Source organism: Miniopterus natalensis, chromosome 2 (genome assembly GCF_054644295.1).
Source record: "Miniopterus natalensis isolate mMinNat1 chromosome 2, mMinNat1.hap1, whole genome shotgun sequence".
NCBI lineage: Eukaryota > Metazoa > Chordata > Mammalia > Chiroptera > Miniopteridae > Miniopterus > Miniopterus natalensis.
The window spans coordinates 142482038-142506792 of record NC_142082.1 but is presented as its reverse complement, the minus strand read 5'-3'; the positions used below and the strand labels follow the sequence as shown (position 1 = coordinate 142506792).

Sequence of the window (24755 nt, the reverse complement as noted above, 5' to 3'; positions counted from 1 at the left end):
ATCCATCCAAATTAAAGCTAAGTATACACCCACCACTAGTTCTGTCCTCACCCTATCCATTTTTATGAAGGCTCCATGTTATAGCTCCAGTTCATCATGGGGAAAGGGCAACGTTCAAGTTCTCAGGAGCCATCCTAAATCCTCTGTCCAAACCTGTTTTTACCCTGCCCTCCCACCTCCCACTGAGGAAAGTCAATTTTACTAAAGAGGTAGGGCTTCTGTCATTGTCTCGTGGAAATAAGTTCTAAATAACACCAGAGAAAGGTCATTCTGTGAGCAGCATTTAGCTTTAAGCCAAAGGGACGAGACCTCCACTCCACGGCCCCCCCAAATCACAATGAATTTCATGCTACCCCTCTACCCCATAAAGAGCTCCCATCTAAAAGCTCCCAATGACAGCACAAGGTGTTGATGTTACATTACTTGAGAAGAAGAGGAAGATATATATAGTTTTAATAAAACCCCCATGCACAATTAAACTTGATTAAAAGCCTGGAGAATGCTAAAAGTAGTAACGAGTACAGGAGGCTGCAGAGCAGAGAGTACAGGTGTGCCGTTCCTTGCAGTCAGTAAACGCTGGTAGTAACAGGAAACATGACTTCACTTGAGCATTGGAGAAGCAAAAAAGTTGCCTTGTCGTCCTAGGTTGGTGGCAGACTTGCTTTTGCTCCCAAATCTAAAGAAAAAGAGAATAAACTGGAAAAAGTAGTCTATAAAAAAATGGTAAAGGAATAACTATAATATGAGGATGTAATCAACTAAAAGGAGAAACCCCTCAAAAACTACTCTGTAAGCTACTCAGTTATCTGAAATGTGAGGGGAAACAGTAAAGACCATTAGACAGACCCTATGAAAAAGGGGGATCCTTATGGCTCCAGGTTTCCTTTTAGTCTGTTGCTAGCTAAGATCTAATTCAATCTTTCTTTCAATTAGCTTCAGTATAATGGGAAAGAAATCTAAGGGAGCAGAAATTTTTTATTCTCCTAAGCAGGCCAATTCTGCATACCTGGGTGTGTTCCTGGTGAGGGTGGAACGGACTCTCTGCGACAGGGAGCTGGACGAAGGAGTCTTGAGAAGCTGATGCTCAGGAGTGGTCACAGGCCCCAGTAAACTCACTTCAATTAAAGTTAAGACATATTTTTAAAGGAGGGGGGGAAAAGAAAGCACCCATGTAGATGGCCAGTTTTAAGCTGAAATCCCTGTGAAGCACATAAGACCGAAGGCTAGAGACCTAGCAAAGTCCCAGAGATCATTTCTGTCATCATGTAATACACCAGTGCATCTTTTGAACTATGGAGGCAACTGCTCAATGAATTGCTGACATTCACTTCCTGATTTAGGCATTCTCAAACTTTACTTCACAAATCTAACATCTGACCACTTGATTTTTACCCATATTAGAAAAATTAATCTGCTACCTTATAATGAAAGAACAGATCTCCAATGCCAGTGGGGATGGAATGAAACCACCTCATACACTTTTGGTGGCAATACAAACTGGCAAAGCTTTTAAACAATCAAGTTGGTAAAACATATCAAGAAACATAAGAATAAATTATATATAAATTAATATTATATCTATGTGTTTAAAAATTTCCATATGGGTAACAAAAAATATAAAAGAATTTTAAAAAATCAGGATAGTAGAACTGTATAAATTCTCCTTTAATGTTAGAATTCTCAAAATGAATTTAATTTTTATTGAAAAATAGGAATTTCAAACAACTCTAGCAAAGGCAGGGAGAGAGCACATGACCAAAACTGGAGAGGGAATAAGGTCCTTTAAAAAGCACAACTTAAGCCTTACCTTTAATATCTGGTGTCTGCGGTGTTGAAAAGGCATTTGAGTTTTCAATGACATGCATGGGGTCAATGTTCTCTTGTTCCACCATCATGAACTGACTCCAGTATTCCAGGGGCAGTGAGAGCAAGCGTTCTAGCACCTGAAAGCCACCAAATATGTTAGTAAACTTCCAAATCTCAGGGTTTACCTCTCACCGGTCTCTCATGTTATCAGGTCACACAAGTTCATATATATATATATGTACACACACACACATATATATGTATATATGCTTGCCTACCTTGGGCTGACGCTTGATATCCTGTAACATTGTCACTGGGTCTGGATTGGGCACAGCATGGGCAACTATTGTAGGGCCAAAGACTTTAGCCAGATTGGCAACATCCATTTTAGTGTTTGGACTCTGAGCCACTCTAAGAAAAAGGGCATTAAGTTAGAAGACTTGCTCCTCCACTTAAACACAGACGAAGATATAAGTGCTACAAGAAAACAATTCACCTCCCTGACACAAACCCAGCTGTCTTCCCTTGGAAAATTCCCTAACTCCCAGAAACAACTTTCTGCTGTACTCACCTCTGCAAGTGAATCATGAGGAAAGCTAATGTGTCTCTGTTGGCCTGGGGCAGCTCACCAACAGCCTGGTACATGGCAGCTATGCTGTTGTCCTCATCTGTGATTTCTGTAAATGAAAAGAAAGCACCAAGAGGCCTAAGACTGCTTTCCCTTGACAGCAGGCTTCCAAGTTATCGACCACAAAGTCTCATCTATACAGTAAGCTTCTGAAACTTCTGATTAGGTTCATGACTACATCAGACTCTAGTTTCATTAACAAGCAGGATACTGGCCAACAGGTCAATATTAGAAATCAGAACTTTTAAAAAACCCGGTCTTGCAGTTAGGGAAAGCAGCTAGCAACCCATGTGTCAGGAAGGCAGACATACAACTGCTATGACTACAATGAACAAGAAGGTATTGGTTCATAAAACATGCTTATGAGCCTACTATGTGCCAGGTACTATTGGAGGAGTTGGTCAAAAAGCAAATATCTATCAGGTAGTAATACATGTAATAAAATAAAGCAGGCAAGAAGCTAGAAAGTAACGGGAGCTGTTAATTTAGACAAGGTGGTCAGGAAAGGGGTTTCTGAGGACAAGATATCCAAAAAGAAACCTGAAAGAAATAAAGAAGCAAATCATGCAAATATCACTTCAAGCTGAGACAACTAATTTGAAGGCCTCAAGGAGGGTTGTTACGTTCTAAGAATTGCAAGATTTACACTGTAATTGGAGAGGAAAGAAAGAAGGGAAGGGTATAAAAGGAAATGATGTTGGAGACATAACCAGGAGCCAAATTATGTAGGACCTTTGGGCCATGCAAAGGACTGGGTTTTATTCTGCGAATGAAGGGAAGTCATTGGAAGACAATGAGGACAGAAGGGACATCATGTAATTTAAATGTTAAAAGAACCACTCTAGCTACTCTACGAGGATCATACCATAGAGGGCAAGAGTAGAAATAGGAAAAACAGGAGATTCTTACATCACTCCAGAGCGAGGGATGTTAAGAGTGGTAGTAGCAGGAGGCGTGACAAATTTCGAATTTAACCTACATTTTACAAGACCTTTGCAGACAAGATTTGCCAATGGATTAAATGTGGAGTGTTAGGATAAGGAATTAAAGATGGTTCTAAGTTCAAAAGGCCAACCTAAAACTTGACCATACAACAACAAAAAGCAACAATAACAAAAACCTGTAAGAGCTCTATACAGTTTAGACAGGAAGAAAACAGGCAAAGGCAACATGATATAGTTATTTATCCATCAAAGTACCTGAATATATACTACGTTTCAGGCACTTTACTAAATGGGGATAAAACTGCAAAGAAAAGAGGCAAAAATTCCTGCCCCTTGTGGGACTCACACTCAAGTGTTGAGATCTGTCCTTACCTGCTGCTTCCATAAAGGTCTTGTTCAGCCGAAAGGTCAGAAGGGGTTCTTTGAGGTTCCGAAGGAAGTCTTTCAGGAAGCTACAGATAGCATGGATGTCATCCACTTTGCTGAGGAGGGGTACAGTTTTCACTCTGAGAAATTTCTCTTTCAGTTCTTTTACTGTGCGGTCACAGCCTGAGACCCGATACAGACCTGTCTATTATTGAGATGACACTCTCAGTTAAGAAACTCCTGTTAACACAAGTAACAAACTCACCCTCTCCTAGATTCACACTTACCTCGGTCAGCCCCCTCTGCTCAATCTCATTTACACAGTGGACAATAATGGAGGGGATCATTGGAGAAGTCTGGGACACATAATCTGCCAGTATTCCCTGAAAAGGGAAAGTTTTAAGTTATCATTTTGACCATTTAGACCAGCAGATCTAGACCAGTGGACAGAACCATCTCCAGACTAATAACTCAGGCTAGGACATCATGTCTACTTTAAAATTCCTATTCCCAATGCATATATTAGAACAGAGACACTCAATTATTTTTCCTACCTCCACACCAGGACTGATTTATGGTCACAGATACCACACTCTTCATGAACAAGCAATAAAACCACTAGCTACAACTGCGTCCTTGCTTCTCTTCTACTCAAGGGCATCAGAAAACAAGCAATGAGATTACAGGTATGGCCTTTAATATAAACTAATTTGTTACTTTAAAAAAGAAAACCTTTTAAATTATTCTTAGTAAGGAAAATAAACACAACTCAATTGCTTGTGACACAACCCTACTTATAGGGAAGAACTCCATGGTACTATATCAGAGTACAGAAAATTTGTACTAAAAAATCTTTGCACAAAAAATCTTTGCACAGATAAGATTTCTTAAGATTAGGGGAAAATAGCATTTAATTAGCTGGGGGTTGGGTAGTAGCTAACTCACTTTGCTTTGACTTGCTAATGTTGCTTGTACAATAAATGCTTTCTTAATGGATTGAACTGATTTTTCAAAATAAGCAACCTAATCTTAATATCCTAGTGTGGAGTATCTCTAACGTAAGAGAAAGGATATTCACAAATGAAATTATATGTTGGCTAGGATTTGATTCAAAATAATTCACTGGACAGGGCCAAGAGGAAGAGATGGAAATATTGATAAATCAAGACTGGACATGAATTAGTAATTATGGAATTTGAATGACAGAAACCAGGGATTAGTTATACTAATCTTTCTATTTTTGTATATATTTCAAATTTTACAAAATAGGATAGGATGAGGAGGGGAGGGAAAGGAAGGAGAGGGAAGAGGAAAGAGGAGAAAAGGAAGGGGAGGGAGGGAAGGAGAGGATGGAAACAGGGGAGGGAGGAAGTGTGAGGAGGGAAGAAGGGAAGGGGAAAGGGGATGGGAGGGTGGGGAGGGAGGGCAGGTAAGGAAAGAGGAGTGTGATCTAGAAAGGTTATGAGACAGACAAACCCAAACAGGACTCAAATGCAAGTTAACATTTTATAATTTCTATTCATTATTCATGGAAGAAAACATACTTGGCATCATTAATTTTAGAACAAAAATTGACATTCAGCTTTGGAAAAGCTAAGAAGCCATAACACAATGATGCTTCCCATAGGTCGTACCTCTCCAATCTTAACAGGTGTTCCTATCAGGGTAGGAATGCAGGGAAGGGGACAGCGGTCCCGACATTCTGGATGAGAGACAACACGACAGTCTCGACACTTCAGAGACAGCTTGCCAAATTTTATTCGCTTTCCACACGGAACACAAGATTCAGGTTTAATAACCTGAGAATGAAACAGGCAGAAGGAAAAGAGTGGTGTGAATTAGAAAATTATCAACATCATCAACCAACGTTAAGCACTTAGCATGTGATGAATAACTTTCTAGTCCTTTTACGCATATCTGATTAATTCTCATAATAACCTTAAAAAATAGGTATGGTTTTGTTTAACAAATAGAAGCAAAAAGAGGCTAACCTGCATAAGGTCATCCAGCTGGAAGGGAACAGTGAGTGTACAGTAATGGAAAGAACTTGTTTACAAGGAGTCAGAAAATCTCCAAGTTAACTATGCCACTTACTGTCATGTGGCCCAAACAAATCAGTCAACTCCTCTGAGCCTGTCCATTTGCTTGGGTTTTTATGAGGAGATCAAATGGGACAAAGTTAAAATGTGCTATTTATTTAATAAGCATAAAACATAAATGTATATCACTAAGAAGCACAAACTGCTTCTCAAAAGTTGCTTCCTTTGAATTTAGTATTCCTCCCAGCATGGAAAGCTACACATCTTTTGTAATTCAGCAGTGGCCCCTGCAGAGTGGGACTGGAAGGAAGAAGGAAATTAGACATTTAACTTTATAACACTAGAGTAATGAAATTTGTTCCTGGTATAGATTACTCTCACAATTAAAACATTAAAGGTGCTCAAAAGAAAAAGGAGCAATCACAGATTTACCGTCTTAGAGACAAAGTCATGCAGACGCATTCCCCCGTTACTCTGGGGAGTGCTGGAACCGTCTGTCTCAGTTCTTGGCTCCAGCGGCCTGCTGCTCAAGGTGGAGTCACTATTCCAAGGCTGTAAAGTACCTAGAAAATAACCAACTTTAACCTTAAGTCTTAAGTATTTTGTTCCTTCTAAATTTTAAGCTCAATTTTAATATAATTGGTAGATAACCAAAAATCTGTAACCATAATCAGAAGTGAATAGCCTTTTATTTCATTGCCCTGGCTGGTGTGGCTCAGTGGGAGCATAATCCCAAACACCAAAAGGTTGTAGGTTTGATTGCCAGTCAGGGAACATACCCAGGTTGAGGGTTCAATTCCTGAGTTGGGGTGTGTACAAGAGGCAACCACTTGGTAATTCTCTATCACACCAATGTTTTTCTCTCTCCCCTCTCTCTCGCTCCCTTCCTCTATTAAAAAAAAATCAATAAAAAAATTTTTAAAAAAAGAAGTGAATATAATGGCTACACACACAAAGTATCAGGAATAACAAGTTACGCACTAGTGGCATAGGCCAGGCTAGAATTCTAAGGTAGAGCTTGACACAGTGTTCTGGCCATCAGTAAGCAGCAGTAAGAAATTACCCAATACATCCAATCCCAGCCAGTTGTTTATATAGACAATTCAGCCACAACCCGGCAGACCTGTTTTCCTTCGGCTTCTCGTCCAATATGGAACAGTTTCTATAGTGGATGTAGCTTCAATGGGCCCACCATCATTGGGAACAGTCACTGTAGTTTTTGCAACTATGGATTCATTCCCCTGAAACAAAAGTTGCAATGAGGGAAGGACGAACATTTGAATCTAATTTCTCCTCCACTACAGGGTTTTGGAACACTTGAAAAATTCCTGAGTCTTTGTCAGAACTTAAGGCCCAAATCACTATTAAGTCGAAATCTCATACTTTAGAACAGAAATATGGGCCACATACAAGCAACTAAGTTGTTTACTTAATCAGACTTATTCCACTCATATGGATGATAAGGATCCTATTATATAAAAAACTCTCACCAACATTTCTCTTAAAATAATACTTGCAATGCTGAGGGCCACTAATATTTCATGTGTTCAAGACCACAACTCTCTTGGCCTGACTATTCTTACCTGGTCTGCTGTGGAGCCAATGGAACGAGTTTTCTTTATAGGTCCAGGGGGACCATCAATGAACTGTCGGCTATTGGAGCGCTAAAGGGGGGGCAAACACCAATAACTTTAGTGCCAAGCAGATCTGAAGCACAGAAGATAAACTTATTCCATTAAACAAACTGGATCCAAGTCCTAGGTTCCAGGGTTATGGTAAATAACAAACAATGTGCTCTCCTTCATTGCCTATTTCCATATGAAGCTTAAATTGTACCACCAAAAAAAATGTCTTCAGTTCCCTTGAAGTTTGTAAGCTTTGGAAAAATTAAGATCACAGCACCAGAGAAAGTAGAGCTGTAATCCTTTTTAAGGACATGAAATCTTTGGAAACATATTAAGTACCCTAAACAAGCACACAAAGACAGATCTCTGCATATCCTGTTATACATACATTTCACCTGAAGCTTTCATTAGAAAACAAAAGTCCTGCGTAAAAATTCATATCACAACTCAAAACAAACTTAAGTACATCCTTTTCCACATGATGACTGAAGTGCAAGCAGCCCAGAACAGTAAAATGGGACAGGATTCTGTCCTGAGTTACCACCCCCAGCACGGATTTATTTGGAACATGTTTAACAATGGGTAGAGCAACATGTCAGAAATGCAGTATTGTGGCAGAATTTCCAGACAAAACTCTTTTATTATTGTTACTTTATTAAAAGAAAAAGAAATACATACCCTCTTTTCTCTCTTCTTCAGTTTGAAAGTCTTTACCAAAGAAGAATCCCAATCCTGTTGACAATTACACTGTATTAATTTCTTTCTTTAGTTAGGCCTCCCCTAAACCCTGTACAAATAAATTTACAGAGAACTTTAAAGGCTTCTTGAGTCAGACTCCCTAACTTACAAGTCGAGGAAAGGGAGAAGAGGGGTAGTGTCTCAAGTTCTGTAGCTATAAAGCTGTAGTAAGTTAATATGTTTTCTTTCCAAAATTGAAGCTATTATAATAGAATCAGGAATCAATACCACTGAGGCAAGAAAAGGTTAAAGAATCAACCTCTGCCGTGATTATCTCCAGTTCCTGGTCCTTTGTTTCTGATTATTTTTGTAATTGGTTTTAGAACTTAGAGAATGTTAGGCACTATACTGATCCTGTTAGATGTGATCCTTCCTCTTAAGGGACAGCTGTTGTCTAATCAGATGTTCTGTACAATATAGCTACTTAAAAAGTTCTAGTTTAGGTTTCACTTCTCTCAATCAGCTCTTTCGTGGGCCTAAAAGATATTCACCACTGAAGAATTATTTGTCTTTTACTGTGGTCTAGCTTCCCTTCCTTATTTTAACCGTGTGCATTCATATTTAGCAGCTACCTGTGAGACTTCCTTACTCCTGATAATCCCTGAAAACACAAAACCCAGAAACAGTTGTATATAGCAAATTGTAGCTTAGCTAAATAAATTTAACCTCATGGTCAAATAATTTAACTACTAGTTGCTTGATTCAGCTTCAGTTATGACAGATATCATAGCATAGGTCTAGCTCCAAAATTATCTATTAGTATGTTTTAGTTTTATTATACATCCCAGACCTATTATTATTCCTTATTTCAAAAAGGTGATACCAAATATTTATATCTATAAAATGGCAATTATTTCCCTAGTCAAACACTTAATATGGACAGAAAACTCCTAGCCCATGTAACAAGTAGTTGTCACTTGTTTGGCTATCATCAGAAAACCAACCTCCAATAGCCTCCTGATTTAGTTTTGTTTGCTAGCTTTCAGTCAGTAAAACAGGAAAACTAATGAACTACGAGTTCCCTGAACATCAAAGATTGAAATATCAGGAGATGACCTTTCATGCAGAAACACCATCAGAAGTTAAGAGAATAGTGTTGTCCTACAAAAGCAGGGTAACAAAGAGTTTAGACACGCTATCCATTGTTGATCAAAACATTATATAGCCCCTGGAAGCTGTCATCAGTCTTCTGGCTGAAGCTCCAGAGCACTGGTCTTCCTTGTAATTGTGAAGTATAACTAATTTTCCCTCAAGAACCAAACTAATTCAGAAATAAGGCACAAGTCTATTCTCCCTAAGAGCAACCAATAAGCCCTGACTGAACAGAATTTTGCTAATTTTTTTTATTGCTAGCTGGGGCTTTAATAAGTCAAGATATAACCAATTAAGAGGACATGCAGCTCACAAATCCATTAAACAAATTTAACCTCATGCCAAATCCTGAATTCTATATTCTCACTTCCAGAAACTAAAAAAATATATAAGCTGGTCTCTTATACTTTGTGTGGATTTATATTTTAAAATGCTAGCTCAGTATCTCTAACACATCAATTAATAACACAGTAATAAAGGAATTCCAGGAGGACAGCAGAGATATTCCTGAGGGAGCAGAAATATAAATAATTCTCAGAGATCAAATGTTCATTACCAGAGATTCATCAGTCTTGTCAAAGCTGATATCTGATAAAATGGAACCAGATTCGTCAATGGTTGACAGTCTATTGAGTGAAACAATACAAAGTTAGACACAGAAGACTATGGAAAGTAAAATCCACCAATACCCAGAACAAGTTACCGAACAAGTTACCTAACAGGTCAGGCAATGTCAGCAATTTCACAGCAATGCCTTCCTTCTGGAGATATCTCAAAGCCCAGACCTTAGTGTGGCGGGTTGCTTTTTATGGTTTTGTGAAAGAGTGTGTGTGCATGAACAAGTTCACATGCAGCACAGTTGCTTTTTCAGCAAAGGCCTTATAACTACAGCTGAAAATTACAGTCAGGGGTATGAGTTCTATTCCCTACTGAGTTTGTAATACAGGCTACTAAAAATTCACAAGGCAGAAGAGTGAAGTTTAATTTGATCCCAATTGTGGTTGCTTTCTACAAGAGAGAGTATTACCCAGCATTAGCTTTTTAAGAAATTAAGCCCGTACATCTTCTTAGTTATAAAGATTCCCCATAAAACAACCAGGCAACAAAATAAATAGCTCTAAGAGTGCTGACCTTTCCCTACATATTGTATTGGGGGTGTTAAATTCAAAGCCTAGTTGAGACTACTTTTAAAAAAGATGCAGTGGAACCAAAATTACTGTCTGGTGTTGGCTCACAGAAGGACTCTCTAAACCAGAAGAGCTACAAGCGCTCTCTGGAGAGTAAACACTGAAAGTATTGCTGAACTGCCACTTTCACCTTTAGGTTTCTTGGCAATCTGTAGGATTAGTTATTGATGTGCAATTTAGCACCAACATCAAAATTTTACCCATGGTGAAACATCTTAAGGAAAGATTAAAAAAACAAAAGAAATAGGGAGGCCCCTGTGCCTTTATTTCCCACCCACCCTTCCTCCAAAGTCTTTTCTGCTTTATTCAGCACATATTCCAGAAACAGTTTATTTAAGAGTTCAGATAACAAGAACTTCTGACAGCTGTATTGCTTGTGATCAGATAACAACAGCTGCAGTTCCCCCACCTTTTGTTCCCAGCATTGCCGATGGATGCTTGGCCTCTGTTGAGAAAAGCCAGAGCTGATTTTTGCTCCTCGCTTAGCTGAATGCTGCCAGATGTGTCACACATGAGCATCTCTCGGATCAGCTGAATCTGTCTTTCCTACAGACCAAAGCAGAGTAAAACATCCTAACTAACCAGGGGAGAAAGCTTCACCTCAAATTTATGGGATGGGCAGACCAGAAGACATTAAAATACAGCATTATGCAAATGAGCCTTCAGGAAGGCTGCTACACCAATAGCATATTAATTCACGTCAAGCCCAGACTGTGTCTCTGATTTCTGACTAGTAAAATGAACTCCATCTAGAATAGTGGGGTTTCTGCTACAAGACATTTAGATCAAACTGCTAATCCAAGAGGACAGAGTATTGCAAAATGAGCATCCCAAAATAGATTTTGCATAGCAAAAACACTTTAGTGTCATTTTATCAGGACAATTATTGGCTTCTTCTACAGATCAAAGCAGCCACCCACCTCTCTAAATGGTGGAGCAAAATGTATTAAAATGGATACAAAGCTGTGACACACTAGAACCAGACAATCTGAGCTTACTGAGGCATCTAACACTGTACCAAGGTGGATTAGTGCCTCCTAGTAAAGGGTTTTCTTTGTACCATGACCCACCTTGGTATATCAAAATGAAAGTGTTCTATGTTAGCCACACTGCTCAACTTGTTGAATATGTCTAGCCCTTTACCTTGAATCAGGAGCAGTGGTGAAGGAAAGACTTAGAGCTGCCTTAACTGTATCAATGACAAATACTAGCTATTGATATAAGCTATAGTTATATCAATACTAGTTATATCAATACTAGTTATAACTATATTGATATAGTTATATCAATACTAGCTATTGATATAAGGATGAGGATATTCTGGGTGGCATGAGAAGTGGCCAATTGTCTTGTGACTGATCAAGTATGATAGAATTTCCCTCCTCTTCCCCCTAATTTTAATTCTTTAAATTCTCATTTGAAATCTGTCTATTAAGTAATAGTTTTAAATCTAAAAAAGGAAAAAATTTAATTTTCAACCTATGGAGAACAGGATTATTAAGCTGCAATTTCAGCTTCAAACACAAGTTACTAATGGACAGGTTGCTTTTAGTTCTTTAATATGGAATAAGAAGCTGGATATTTCTGGTAAGCGGAAACATTATCAGACCCTGGTCGGGTAGCTCAGTTGGTTAGAGCATTGTCCCGATATGCCAAGGTTGTGTATTCGATCCATCAGGGCATGTAAGAATCAACCAATGAATGCATAAATCGGTGGAACAACAAATCAAAGTTTCTTCCCCCCACTACCACTTCTCTCTCTCTAAAATATCAATTAAAAAAACAACATGATCAGATGCTGCGTCTCCCTCCCCCATGGTAACAGTTCTAAAAAATCAATACACACCATCTTTTCACAGTCGGCCTCAGCTCGCTGTCTCCGTTTGATCTCTACATCCACCTGATTGCGTGCATGCTTGAGCTTAACATCCAGAGCACTACGCTCAGTCTCTGCTTTCATCAAAAGATCCTTGTATTTCCCCAGCTCGTGGTCTGTTCTCTGCCACTTTTTACGGAAATCCTCAAAGTCCTTTGCCAACTGGATGAATTCTAAAGAAAGGGGGGAAACTTTAATAATTCAAGCACCAAACAGTATAAACGCTCTCATAAATTGAGTCCTCTGGTTAGTTTTACTCCAAATACATAATTAAGGGACCAACTAAACTGTGGGTAAACCCAGAGCAGATCTTGGATATACGTTCATCACTCTAGATGAGAGCTTTGTGGGGAGCAATTCCTGTTTCAATAGGCCACTTGCTTTGGTTTAGCCAGTGGCATCTGCTATGGAATAAGTAACTCATTAGTCACCTGGCTCCAGATGCAACACCAACACTGAAAGCTCCTTAACAGAAGGCAATCAAAGGGGGATACCTTTGGGGCAGCTGTCACGCACCAGGACAGTTACAGCTATAAAACAAAATCGGTCTCCTTTAGAGTCATCTATTGCTGTGCCAGAGAGACCTTAAACAACAAACTCAAATGTAACTGTTGTGGTATGCTCCAGTAGATATAGATTAATATTACAGATGTCTAGGCCTGCAATTCCATTCAGCTATAAAGTTATACAAATATTGATTTGAAAGTAAAGAGCCAATTTGTTTTTTAACACTGCCCTGAAGGGTATATAAACATCCCAGTTAGAAAGATATAGGAAAAAAGACCATTCTAGCTTTGGGTGGATCACTGATAGAATAGGACTCTCTTCCAAGGTCTGCAATGACCGTATCACTTCCAGGGCAGTACCTCAAAGCATGAAAACCCTAGTGGCATTCATTCTTATCATCCGCTATTGGCAAAGACTTTTCTTTACAATGCCTTACTATTTCTCTTTAACCTCAATCTATCTCTAATCATCACCTTTCACCAGTATCATGGAGGACGTTTCAAAGGTGTACATCTGCTGTTGGTCAAACTAACCCAGTTTACAGCTGAAACTAGGTCAAATTCACACAAGGCTAGCAGATTCTTAGGTAGTAAGGGCACTTTTTTTATTTGAATTTAACCTAAGAGCACAGAAACAATATAGTCCCTTTTAAAGCAACTTTAATAATTTGACTAAATTTCATACTTACAAATTAAAATTAGGGTACCAATTCAATCTACAGAAACCAAGTCTTACACATAAGGAAACTTTAGTTTTTAGCAAAAAAAGGTTTTAGCAAAACAAGAATGACCGGCCAGCTAGTGTTGCTCAGTGGTTGAGTGTCAACCCTGGGACCAAGAGGTCACCGGTCCAATTCCTGGTCATGGCACATGCCCGGGTTGCTGGCTCTCCCCCAGTAGGGGGCATGCAGGAGGCAGCCAATCAACATTTTTCTTTCTCTCGCTCACTCTCTCTCCCCCCCTCTCCCTTCCTCTCTCTAAAATCAATAAAAATATTATATATACATGTGTGTGTGTATATATATATATATATGTATATGTATATGTATATATGTATATATATGTGTATATATATATACACACACATACACACACATACACACACACACATAGTGCTATATGCACACACAAATATTTAGGACATTGAAAAATAATTTGAGAATGAAAAGATTTCCATTTCACCTAATTTTGTTGGCTTTTTTGTTCTTTAGGATACTCCTTGATAAGTTTTATTAAATTTAGGTTTTCATTCCTGTTCAGTTGATTGGAATACATTACAGGTCTCACTGAATTGGATGATGGAACTCAAACCAAATAAAGTATCAGTTAATTTCAAGGAAAAAGTTCCTATTTTAATAGTACAAATTATTAAATTACCAGCAGTTAAACTTAGTTTATTAGATTGAAACCAGAACATTTGCATACATGACTGTTATTACGTGTGCTTTTTAATCCTCACTGAGAACATGCTTAGAGAGAAGAAGGGAGTGAGAAAGAGAAAGAAAGAGAGAAACATCGATTGGCTGCCTTCCGTACATGCCCCAACTGTGGATCAAACCCCCAACCCAGTTATGTGCCCTGACCAGGAACTGAACCAGCAATCTTTGGGTGCACAGCACAATGCTCAACCAACTGAGACACTCTGGCCGGGCTAAGTTATTACTGTTTACATACAATTCTGTTATGAACTAAGTTTGGTATGAAGGGTCAAAAGGCCCTTTAGACCACAGAACAGGAAAAACTCTGATGTTGGAGATGAACACACCTGGGCCTTTTTTTGGCCAGTTTGTGGACAACAATTCGACTTGGTACTAGCCCATCGCATAGTACACATTCAAAAGAGTTATTAAATTCAAACTATCTCCTTATAAATTATGAAGTGCAGCGTGGCGGGCATCGCTCAGTGGTTGAGCAATGACCTATGAACCAGGAGGTCACAGTCCAATTCCCTGTCAGGGCACATGCCCAGGTTTCGGGCTCGATCCCCAGGGCAGGGCTTGCAGGAGGCAGCTTATCAATGACTCTCTCATAATTGATATTTCTATCTCTCTCCCTTTCCCTTCCTCTTTCTGAAATCAATAAACACTTATATATTTATTTTAATTCTAAAATGTGATTAACAAAAAGGAGAAAGGAGAAGGGACTTTTCCTTCACACAAATTGAGGATAATCTTTGATTCATTAAAAAAAAAAATCAGGATTTGGTTTGTATTTCAGCAAAGATTAAAGCAGTTAAGAAATCTTGTTTTCTCAGTTTACTCCTCCTGGGGCCTTTGTTCTTGGGCCCTATATCCTCCCCACTACCCTCAACGCTTCTTAAGAGCAATTACCATGTGTCTCTTTTGCTCTTTTGTTGCTAGTGCCTTACACTCTGCCTAGTACATAGTATGCATTTAAATATTCATTGAACGAATGAATGAAGAATTTCTGTTCAGATCAAATTTAAACTCCAGGGACCAAGCCCGCCTTACCAATCTAATCAAGCTTACCTCCAACCAACACACAATACTCTCTAGTTAATGCAGTTTGTCCCTGCCCCAGTACAGACCCATGCTCATTTCTGCCTTTTCTCACTTGTGATGAAGCTATGCACTCCAAATGGAATGCCCTACCTACTCTTCATGTACCCATTTTTCTAGTCCCATCTGCTCTATGAATCCTTTCCTAATTTGTTTGTTCCACATTAAATTCTTCTCTACTTCCCACAAGCATATATTTTGATACTTGTATTATCTTCTGTTTCATGAGAAAGAATCCTGTCTCTGAAACTTAAATACTGTAATCTTCTTGAAGATAGGCACCATATCACACACACTTCAGTATCGCCTAATGTGAAGCATAGCATAAACCTAGCATGGTGTTGGTATACAATAGGCACCTGATAAATACTATTATATTTATTCCTAATTTATACACCAACATCAAAAAATTCAGGCAGCTTGTAATAAAATAAAGATAAAAACCATGTAGACTGGGGAAAACAAAGATAACAAAATACCTAGGATATTAAAATCATTTTATTTGAATATTAACCTTCACTCTGATCTTTCTTGGACTTAGCTTGGAAAAAGACTGTACAAAAAGGAGAAATTTGAAGTTATGATGAAACTCAAGAGTAAAGAGTCGGGATACTTGGGCATGGGAGGAATTCTTAGGATCAAAGAAAAGGACAGAGACTGGGGTGGTTGCAGAAAGAAGACTCTAGAGTCTAGAAAACACTAAGTCACTTTAGTTCCTCAAAAGCCAACATTCCAAGTTAGGGATTTAAGAGGAAGACAAAACCTCCATTTTATAACAGAAATCAATGGGAAGATATACATTTGCTTATAAAATATGGGTATCTGTAAAAATAAATATCTTGCATATTTTTTGGCATAGTTACTTCCAAAGTATTTTCACAACTAGTATCTCACTTTATGCCCAATCCTCACAGTATTCCCACAAAGAAGATAAAGACATTTAAGTTCCTATTTTACAGATAAACAGACACAGCAATAACCATTAAAAGCCAGCACTAGTTACTGAGACTCCAAACCTCAGATTCCTCTCTCTGCCCCCACATCCTACCAGCTGCCTCTTCCTAAAGATCTTATTCTCACAATTTCTCCTACTCATTTCTCCTTATTTCCATCTTCATAACCACCATCCCAGTCAGAACTCCTATGGCGTCTTTCCTGAGCAATGGCAACCATGTCCTCCTCGCCTCCACCTCTAATGCAACCTCCAACTCTACAGGGTAATCTTCCAACTGCATAGCTCTGAGTATGTCACTCCCTCTTACTCCTAGTCCCCTCAAACCCCACACCCTCTTGCCTCCACTCAGGGTGTTCCCCTGACCCTAAATCTCTTTCATCTCTGTCTTTTGGTATCCTACCCTATATCTAAGGATCAACTCGAACCCTACTTTTCTCCATGAAGCCGTTTAGTCACCCCATTCTCTCAGCTCGACATGTGCTAGAGGCTGTGATAGGTTCTCACTAAATATTTGCTGAATGAACCTGAATTTTAAGAGCCCTTATTCAATACTCTTCCCCACCAAACTCCAAAGTAATCCATCGTCTGAGATGATGTGATCTCAAAAAGAAGCCTAATTAGTATGCCATGATGGTTACTGAGCTGGTACCAGATGATAGGGTCATGCAACAGCTATTAGAGAAAATAGAATATTGTTTTGAAAGGCCTGTAAGTGGATAAGAGCTATTAAAAACATCAATCAAATTAAAGGAAATACTGAATGGCCTAAGCAAGATGCCATATTAAATACTGTAGGGATTTTTTTTTAAGTTTAAGACATAGTTCTTACATTACTTTTATATCAATGAGGCTGACTTAAGAGCAACACTTATTAAGTATTAATAAAAACCTGAAATAGGCGAGGATGGCAACACAAAGAGAAGATGGTACAGAATAATTCCCACAGATCACTTAAGTCAGTGCTACCAGCCCCCCTTCCTTTCTCACTAATCTACTTCACTGATGACTGTTTATCACCACCTTCTTTTTCTCCCTAGCTCTCTACCCAAGCTCAATCCTTTATTACTAGGCATCAAATATATGAAGTAGGTCAAAATGAATAATCCCTCCTTCAAAAAAGAGTTGTAACATTTTTCTCCTCTTCAATTGAAAATGTTCTATAGAACACAGGGAAAGCCCAGGATAAAAAAATGTAGACAACTACTCTCTAAAAAAAAAACAACATCCTTGAAAATTCAGTAGATTTTGCCAAAAATGAAATTGGTAAGTGTTTAGTGAAAAAAGAATCTTGATTAAAAAAAAAAAGTCTGGATAAAACCCACTTAAGAACTATAGAAAAAAGTGGCCATTTAGAATGAGTATCCCTTAAGCTTTAACCATGGATAAGTGACCATCACTTTCTTTTTAGGTAACCCAAATGGAAAACAATTTTCAGATTGGAACACACTTCAGCTTTGTAGAAAATCCAAGTCTGAAATCTGTTTTCTCCCTTCACACAGGCCAGCTCAGAATGACTTACGGAGTTCATTTCCTTCACTGAGAATCTCCACCCGGCGTACAAGCTGCTCAAACAGATTCCGCAAATTCAGCATCGTAGTATCCATCTTTCTGCCAAGAAATCAAATATACATTAGGGGTCCTGCCTTCTCCCCAAGACAAAAGATTCAGTCACAATCCAGTACAGTCATCAGTGACTAACATCTGGTCTCTTTCATTTGTAGCTACTGTTGTAAGAATCACAAGTCAACAACTTGTGTAATCCTTATTATAAAAACAAAGTTGGAATGTTTAATACTCATTTGAAAATTAGAAAAGCATTTCAGACCTCTGAATATAATACCCCCTTCCTGCCTACTGCTTTTCCTCCACTCTGCAATCACTACATAGAGCTGAGAGGAAAGCAATTAAGGACAAGCAGCTCAGTTGATTACTAGGTGACCAAATACAAAATGTGGTTCTTAGTCAAGCATATTGATTAATAACATTTCTGCCACTTTAATCCTTCTGGACATTGAAGACCTTTAAGATAACTTAAAGATTTATTTTTAATTTCATTTTTAGCTAGTACCCCTGTTGCATCTGCCTTTAAAATGCAGGACACGGTCAGCACATTTCCTACCAACAGCACAGATGACGTCACACGAGTGATTAAGTGGGGAAATCGCCAGCTCAGCAGCACAAGAATTATTTCTGTAATGCAGGGCTCTCTGCTGGACTGCGTGCAGGGACTATGTCTAATAAATTTATACTAAGTATAGGCAAAGGCTTATGTTATACCACATTCTGGCATCAAGGAGACAATACACCACCTTCACAGTTAGAAGGGCAAACGAAAAATCATTTGCTACTGTGTTCTGTATAGTGAATTTCAGGCTTTGTATCCCCCCCCCCCCCAAAGACCTGCTGATATTATATTAAAAATGGTGTCCTTACTAGCAGTTCTGCTCCGAATAGGCTTTAACTGGGAACACTGAGAAAATAAGGCCTTCATTTAACAGTCAAGAAAGAAAGACATCAACTGGATATTACATAAACTACCAAGGAAATAAAATAAAAAATCAAATTTCATTTAAAAACTTAATGTCCTCAGAAATGCCTTCTTATGTTTTGCCTAATCACCCCTTCAACTTTCTAGTCCAAGTCCTTATTTCATGCTCTAAATAAAATTTGAAGAACTCTTTTATGAAAGTTTAGTGATTTTAAAATGTTTATAAAATTATACCATATGCTGTGAGGGCACAAAAGAAACACACACAAAGGACAAAAGGAATATATAAACATAAAGGTATTTTCTATTAAATGCTACAGAATTATTCATTTGTACTTGTATGATGATTGCTCTAATAGCAAAAAAAGCTTTCAATTCCAAGCTTAGATGCAATATATACCTGAATCAGGGCAGGAAACCAAGATTTTCAAATGGCAATGTATCTGTTCCAAGCCACATAATCACAGCAAGCTGCTAAGCAACCGACCAACAAGTTTATTACAAAGATCTTTCTCTAAACTAAGAACAAAACTAAAATAATAGCATTGAAACTGGCAGGAAGAGATCTGGAAGTTATGGAGAAGCCCATGGATTTAACCATATGACAAAACAGGCAAATATACTCAAATGCTAGGAGACAGAAGCAGGAATGGGGCATTTAGAAGCCTACTCAAATGATTTCCTTTGGCTCCCAGTAAAAATGGAAGGCACTGATCACTTTTTTTTAATATATCTTTATTGATTTCAGAGAGGAAGGGAGAGGGAGAGAAAGACATAGAAACATCAATGATGAGAGAGTCACTGATGGGCTGCCTCCTGCACGCCCTTTGCTAGGGATTGAGCCAGCAACCTGGGCATGTGCCCTGACCGGGAATCGAACCTCAACCTCCTATATCATGGGTCGATGCTCAACCACTGAGCCACATCCAGCCGGCAGACACTGATCACTTTTAATACAGGACATTGATTTCTTATCTCAGCATTCATCTGTATATTCTGAGACTATAAGACAGTAAACTCAGTACCTAGAAAAACTTCTAAGAATGCAGACAAGAAAAATTTCAGTGCAACTAGTATACTGAAAACTGGTTGTTAAAAAATTTTTTATCAGGAAGTTTTTATGTCTTAAATGACAATACAACAACCTGATCCTTTTCTCCTTTAAAAGAAAACCTCACATTTTCTCAAGTTCCTCTAGTCCATTATTCTTCTTCCCTATGTTTTTTGTGCATACCACTCCCTAGAGTGAGGGTTTGGAGGAGGTACTCTGTCTTTGTTAATCCTCACCTGAAGATTTTTTTTTTCCATCGCTTTTCAGAGATAATGGAAGGGGGAAGAGGAGAGAGAAACATCAATGTGAGAGACACATTGACTGGTTGCCTCCCTCAGGAGCCCCGGCTGGGGGTGAGGAACGAACCTGCAACCGAGGTACCTGCTGGTCACCTTTCAGTGTGTGCATGGGTGGAGGAAGGCACTTGCTGTAAACACGGAGTCACACTGGTCAGGGAGGGAGGTATTCTCTTGAAAACACAACCTGATTCCTGAAAAGCCTAAGGACACAGAGAACCTACCTGTGGACATCTCATCATAGTAACTGTTATCACACATAACTACACTATTCTCCTAATATGATGCCTAGTGCCTAGGAAATAGTTGTTTAACTGAACTCCAGTGCTATACTGTAAAACAGCAAAGAGGTAACCCTAACTCTTTCAGACCGCCATTGTCTCCAAATTTAGAATTTTACAGTTACAAGTAGTTTGATTATGGATTTTTCTCTATTATTCTCTCTCAACACCAGACATTCCTACAGTTCAATCTTCCAACCTCTCAAGAAATATATCAAACTATCCCACTTTAATCATTAACATCTCTACAGACTACTCACCCATTTATCTCACCAGCCCTAGCCTCTACTCTCCTAACGCCAATTATGGAGCTCTCAATTTGCTCAGGATGCCCCAGATGCTGGGCTTGATTTTGAGATATTAGTCTATTTTTCCCCTCATATATATAAAGTAAAAAACATAACATTACAGTAAGCTAAAGCTATTATTGAAAACAAAATTATAAATTTAGTGTAGCCTAAGTGTATAGTATTTATAAAGTTTACAGTAGTGCACAGTAATGTCCTAGACCTTCACATGCACTCACCACTCACTCACTGACTCACCCAGAGCAACTTCCAGTCCTGTCAGCTCCATTCATGATAAGTGCCCTACATGGCTGTACCATTTTTATCTTTTACACCATATTTTTACTGTATCTTTTCTGTTTAGATACACAAATATTTACCATTGTGTTATAACTGCCTACAGTATTCAGTACAGTACCATGTGGTACAGGCTTGTAGCCTAAGAGCAATATACATATAGTCTAGATGTGTAAGTAGGCTATACCATCTAGGTTTGTTTAATTGCACTCTATGATGTTCGTGCAATGAAAACCACATAAGGACATATTTCTCAGAACATATCCCTGTTGTGAAACGACATAGGACTTTATTATCAATTCCCCTATCCACTGACCTAAGCTACCTTACTGACTCCCAATTTCGATTCCTTAATTTTATCATTCTCCCAGTCACTCAGTTCTAAACCTCAGAATCACCTAAAGTTAGTCCCTTTCTTACAAGTATAATCACCAAACCTTGTGTATTATTACCATCCCCTCATCACTTGCAGGTCATCATCACTCACTTCAATAGCTTTGCTCAGTTGGCACTCAGGCACATACACCTTGCACTCTAACTTTACCATGTTTCTACCCTATGTCTCAGATAAACTATAAATTTGAGAAGAGAAACATTACATTTGGCACTACTGTACTATGCATACATATAACTTTGGGTGAGTCAATTTCTGAGACACATCGATAAACAGGAACAATAACAGATGTTCTAGTTACCTCACAGAATATTATCAATTAATGTAGTTAAAAGTTTTATAATATACAAATTGAACTTTATCATAAAAATATAGGGTATTATAGTAAGTATGAAATTTTTGTTTTTCCTTTGGTCTGACAGTTGTTATTTACACTATAGAATAGTGATTACCAAATCATAGCTGAAACTCAGACCAAGAAGAATGGGGGATAGCAAAATTTGACCAGGTCTAGGCTCTTAAACAAGCTGTTCTACATGAGGCTTGTCGTGTCTGAAGAGTTAGTTTTTCCTCTAAAATAGGTTTACTTAGGGTAACCAAAAAATAGCACTAGGAAAATATAATCCTCTTTTCTTTAGACACTAGGGGACTATCATTCATTTTTACTAACATTCTATAGAAGTGACTCTCAGGAATTAAAAATTTTTATAGAAGACAAAAGTATCTTTTTGCATCAGTACTAACTGTGATATCACAGCCAAACTGTAACTCGAAAAGTTAAAACTTACTCATCCTATTCAATGTCGATTGAAAATGGTTTTAATTTTCCTGCTGGGTGACATTTTCACCCTCATGAATACTTCTTTATTTCTCCCCCTTTATTATTTAGCTCCATAGCTAGGAGATACACTAATGTGAAAGGAAACAAAAACAATGTCATATTGCTTTGCAGCTGTAAAACAGCTGTCACTTTTCACTACCGAGGCGGTTGCCTTTTGGGAAAGCTGAAATGACCCGTGTGGAGCAAGGAAATCAGTTTGTACAGCACTTTAAGCAAAAAGGTGCTAGAAAATCTCAGCTGTTATTGATAAGCCCCAGAGGTGGAGAAGTCACTGTTACAGGTTCCCAATCTGTGAGTATCCCTAAGGGAGCAATTTTGCATCACCGGGAAACAGTCTCAGCTTGATATGATTGCTTTGAGTCCCCAATTTAATTTCAATCACCCAGCCAAGAGACAGACATCTTCCGTCCTTCAGAATAACAGACTACTACAGATCTTTACTGTAGAGTATCCTGGGGGAAGTCTCTATTCTCTTCCTCCCCCTACAAACAACATTACTAAGAGACCTATACATCATAGATTTTAGATGCATCAAGGGTGTTAAATATTGTAAGACAAAGCAATGGAAGATTGCCTGAATTTTTCAGGAAGAGCTTTAATGAAAAACATCCTCACAAACATTACTAAATTTGGAAATCCCCAAGAAATCAACAATATAGGTTCTCTGCTACCAAGGAAAACCATTCCCCAAGACAGTCTAAATACTACAGGATTCTTTTATATGAAAGCATTTCAGAACAGTTCTTTTCCCCAAATGTCCAGCTTTTGCTTCACCATATAGAAAGCCCCTATATAACTGGCAGACAGAAGGAATATCTTGAAGGGGAAAAAATGTTCTTATGAGCAAATCAATTGCACAGAGAATAAATAGACTGTCCTGGGTCCAACAGGAATGGAAACTAAAAGAAAAGGACGAGTTGAATTATTATTTTTCAGAAAATTATTACCAGTTCAGTATATTAAGTTCTCCTTTTCTTCTGTGAATTCCCTTTATGAAGTGATCCATTCTTCAACATCTAGTATAAGTCTTTACCAACTCACGGAAGCATTCCCTAACCATTTCTCCAAAATGATCTCGTCTTTACATTTATTTAGCAAATATAAAACATTGCCTCATACTGTGAATTTTCTATGTTCAAAAAAATTAATTTTAATGGTGAAACTAAAACCTCACCACCCTAAATAACTATATGCACCTCCTTATCTGATCTTTGCCCATTATGCACTCATTTATTTCATAGAATTACAATCATAAATTGTACATAATTTTGTTTTGCTTTCTTCTATCATGTTTCCATTAAGTTCCAAAAAGTTGATGAACAATTATTCGTTTTGCTGGTCTATTCTTTGGATATTTAGGTAATTTCCAGTTTTTTTAGTTACATCTGCCTGGAACTTCCTGCATAGTCACTCCTCACCTCCTTCAAGTATTTATTCAAATGTCATTTCTCAGTGAGGTCTTTCCTAGACGTCCTATTTTAATCCTCATCAGAGGATATGTTTGTTTTTGGATTTTTTTACTGATTTTTAGAGAGAGAGAGAGGAAGGGAGAGAAACATCGATGAGAAATATTGAACAGTTGCCTCCAGTGTGCGCCCTGGGGATCGAACCTGCAACCTTTTGGTGTTTGGAATGATCCACCAACTGATCCACCAGGCCAGGCCTAGCCACCCTATTTTAAACTGCAGGCTTCCCTCCAACACTTTTCTGCTTTATTTTGCTCCAAAGCACTTATCTCCATCTAACATACTTACTTACATATTAACTTACTTTGTTTATTGTCTGTCTCCCCAAAAGTTTAAGTTCTAAGAAAACAGAGATTTTTGTCTGTTTTGTTCATGGCTGAGCCCCTAGTACCCAGAACAGTACTTGACACTTCGCAAACGATTAATAAATATTCGTTGAATGAATGAATTGAATATCACCGTAGACAGTGTTTTTCTTCAGGTGGCTGTGTTCCTTAGATTTCCAAGGCTGGGATTACTATATCAGAGGGTAAAAACATCTTATGGCTCTTAATAAATACTGCCAAAATATTTTCTAAAAGGGTTGTACTAATGTACAGTACTTTCAGCAGTGTGCAGGCCTACTAGATTCACCAGTTACCTTTTTAAGTTCTATCACCCCCAAATAAACCGCAAGCCCCTTTAAGACCAAATAAGACTGTCTTGTACTTCACATTTTGCACTTAATAAATACTTGTTGAATGATTAAGCTACAGAAAAGGCGCCTTCTCATTAAAGAGAAGGATAATCACATTTCTTTAAAAGGGGAGGCGGCTTATCTTCCCACCCACCCCACATTCTGCCTACGAATGAAATCCTGTGAAGAGAAATGTACGTGAAAATATAAATGTAAGGCCTCGCTGTTACTACGGCTAAGAATTAGGATGAGAAGGGCAAGACGTCATTGCCTCGGTCAGCTTACCTAGACACAAGTCCACAAGGGAAAGGAACTCCACTTTCAGCCGCCGCGGCCTCTCACATACCAGGGTCCTTCTTTCGAAAAAGCCCTGTTCCTCCGAAAACGATGGGAGTAC

The 24755-nt window shown here is 38.4% G+C and overlaps 1 protein-coding gene across 2 annotated transcripts; it reads right to left on the bottom strand.

Moving 5' to 3' along the window:
• Window positions 1–436: 436 nt before the first annotated feature.
• RACGAP1 (Rac GTPase activating protein 1) lies at window positions 437–24755 on the bottom strand. 2 transcript variants are annotated; one of them, XM_016201260.2, is made up of 17 exons: window positions 24644–24755; window positions 17801–17889; window positions 12272–12474; window positions 10835–10971; window positions 9795–9864; window positions 8087–8140; window positions 7367–7447; window positions 6907–7024; window positions 6216–6346; window positions 5379–5543; window positions 4032–4127; window positions 3751–3949; window positions 2378–2483; window positions 2085–2217; window positions 1808–1943; window positions 1007–1115; window positions 437–676 (listed from the first exon to the last, which is right to left on the bottom strand). In XM_016201260.2, the coding sequence occupies exons 2-17, from the start codon at window positions 17883–17885 to the stop codon at window positions 601–603; spliced, it is 1899 nt and encodes a 632-aa protein (XP_016056746.1). In that variant the 5' UTR covers window positions 17886–17889; window positions 24644–24755; the 3' UTR covers window positions 437–600. The 2 variants fall into 2 exon arrangements, with proteins under 2 accessions (XP_016056746.1, XP_016056747.1); XM_016201261.2 differs by having other exon boundaries at window positions 17801–17885.

What these genes read in the sequence shown, in the direction of transcription:
- RACGAP1 (XM_016201260.2), bottom strand. Translation starts at nt 17,885, where the DNA reads ATGGATACTACGATGCTGAATTTGCGGAATCTGTTTGAGCAGCTTGTA. An exon ending in TTGGCTCCACAGCAGACCAG is followed by an intron (nt 7,025 to 7,366) that starts GTAAGAATAGTC and finishes CTTTTGTTTCAG; the next exon opens with GGGAATGAATCCATAGTTGC. An exon ending in CTCACCAGGAACACACCCAG is followed by an intron (nt 677 to 1,006) that starts GTATGCAGAATT and finishes CTTTTTCTTTAG; the next exon opens with ATTTGGGAGCAAAAGCAAGT.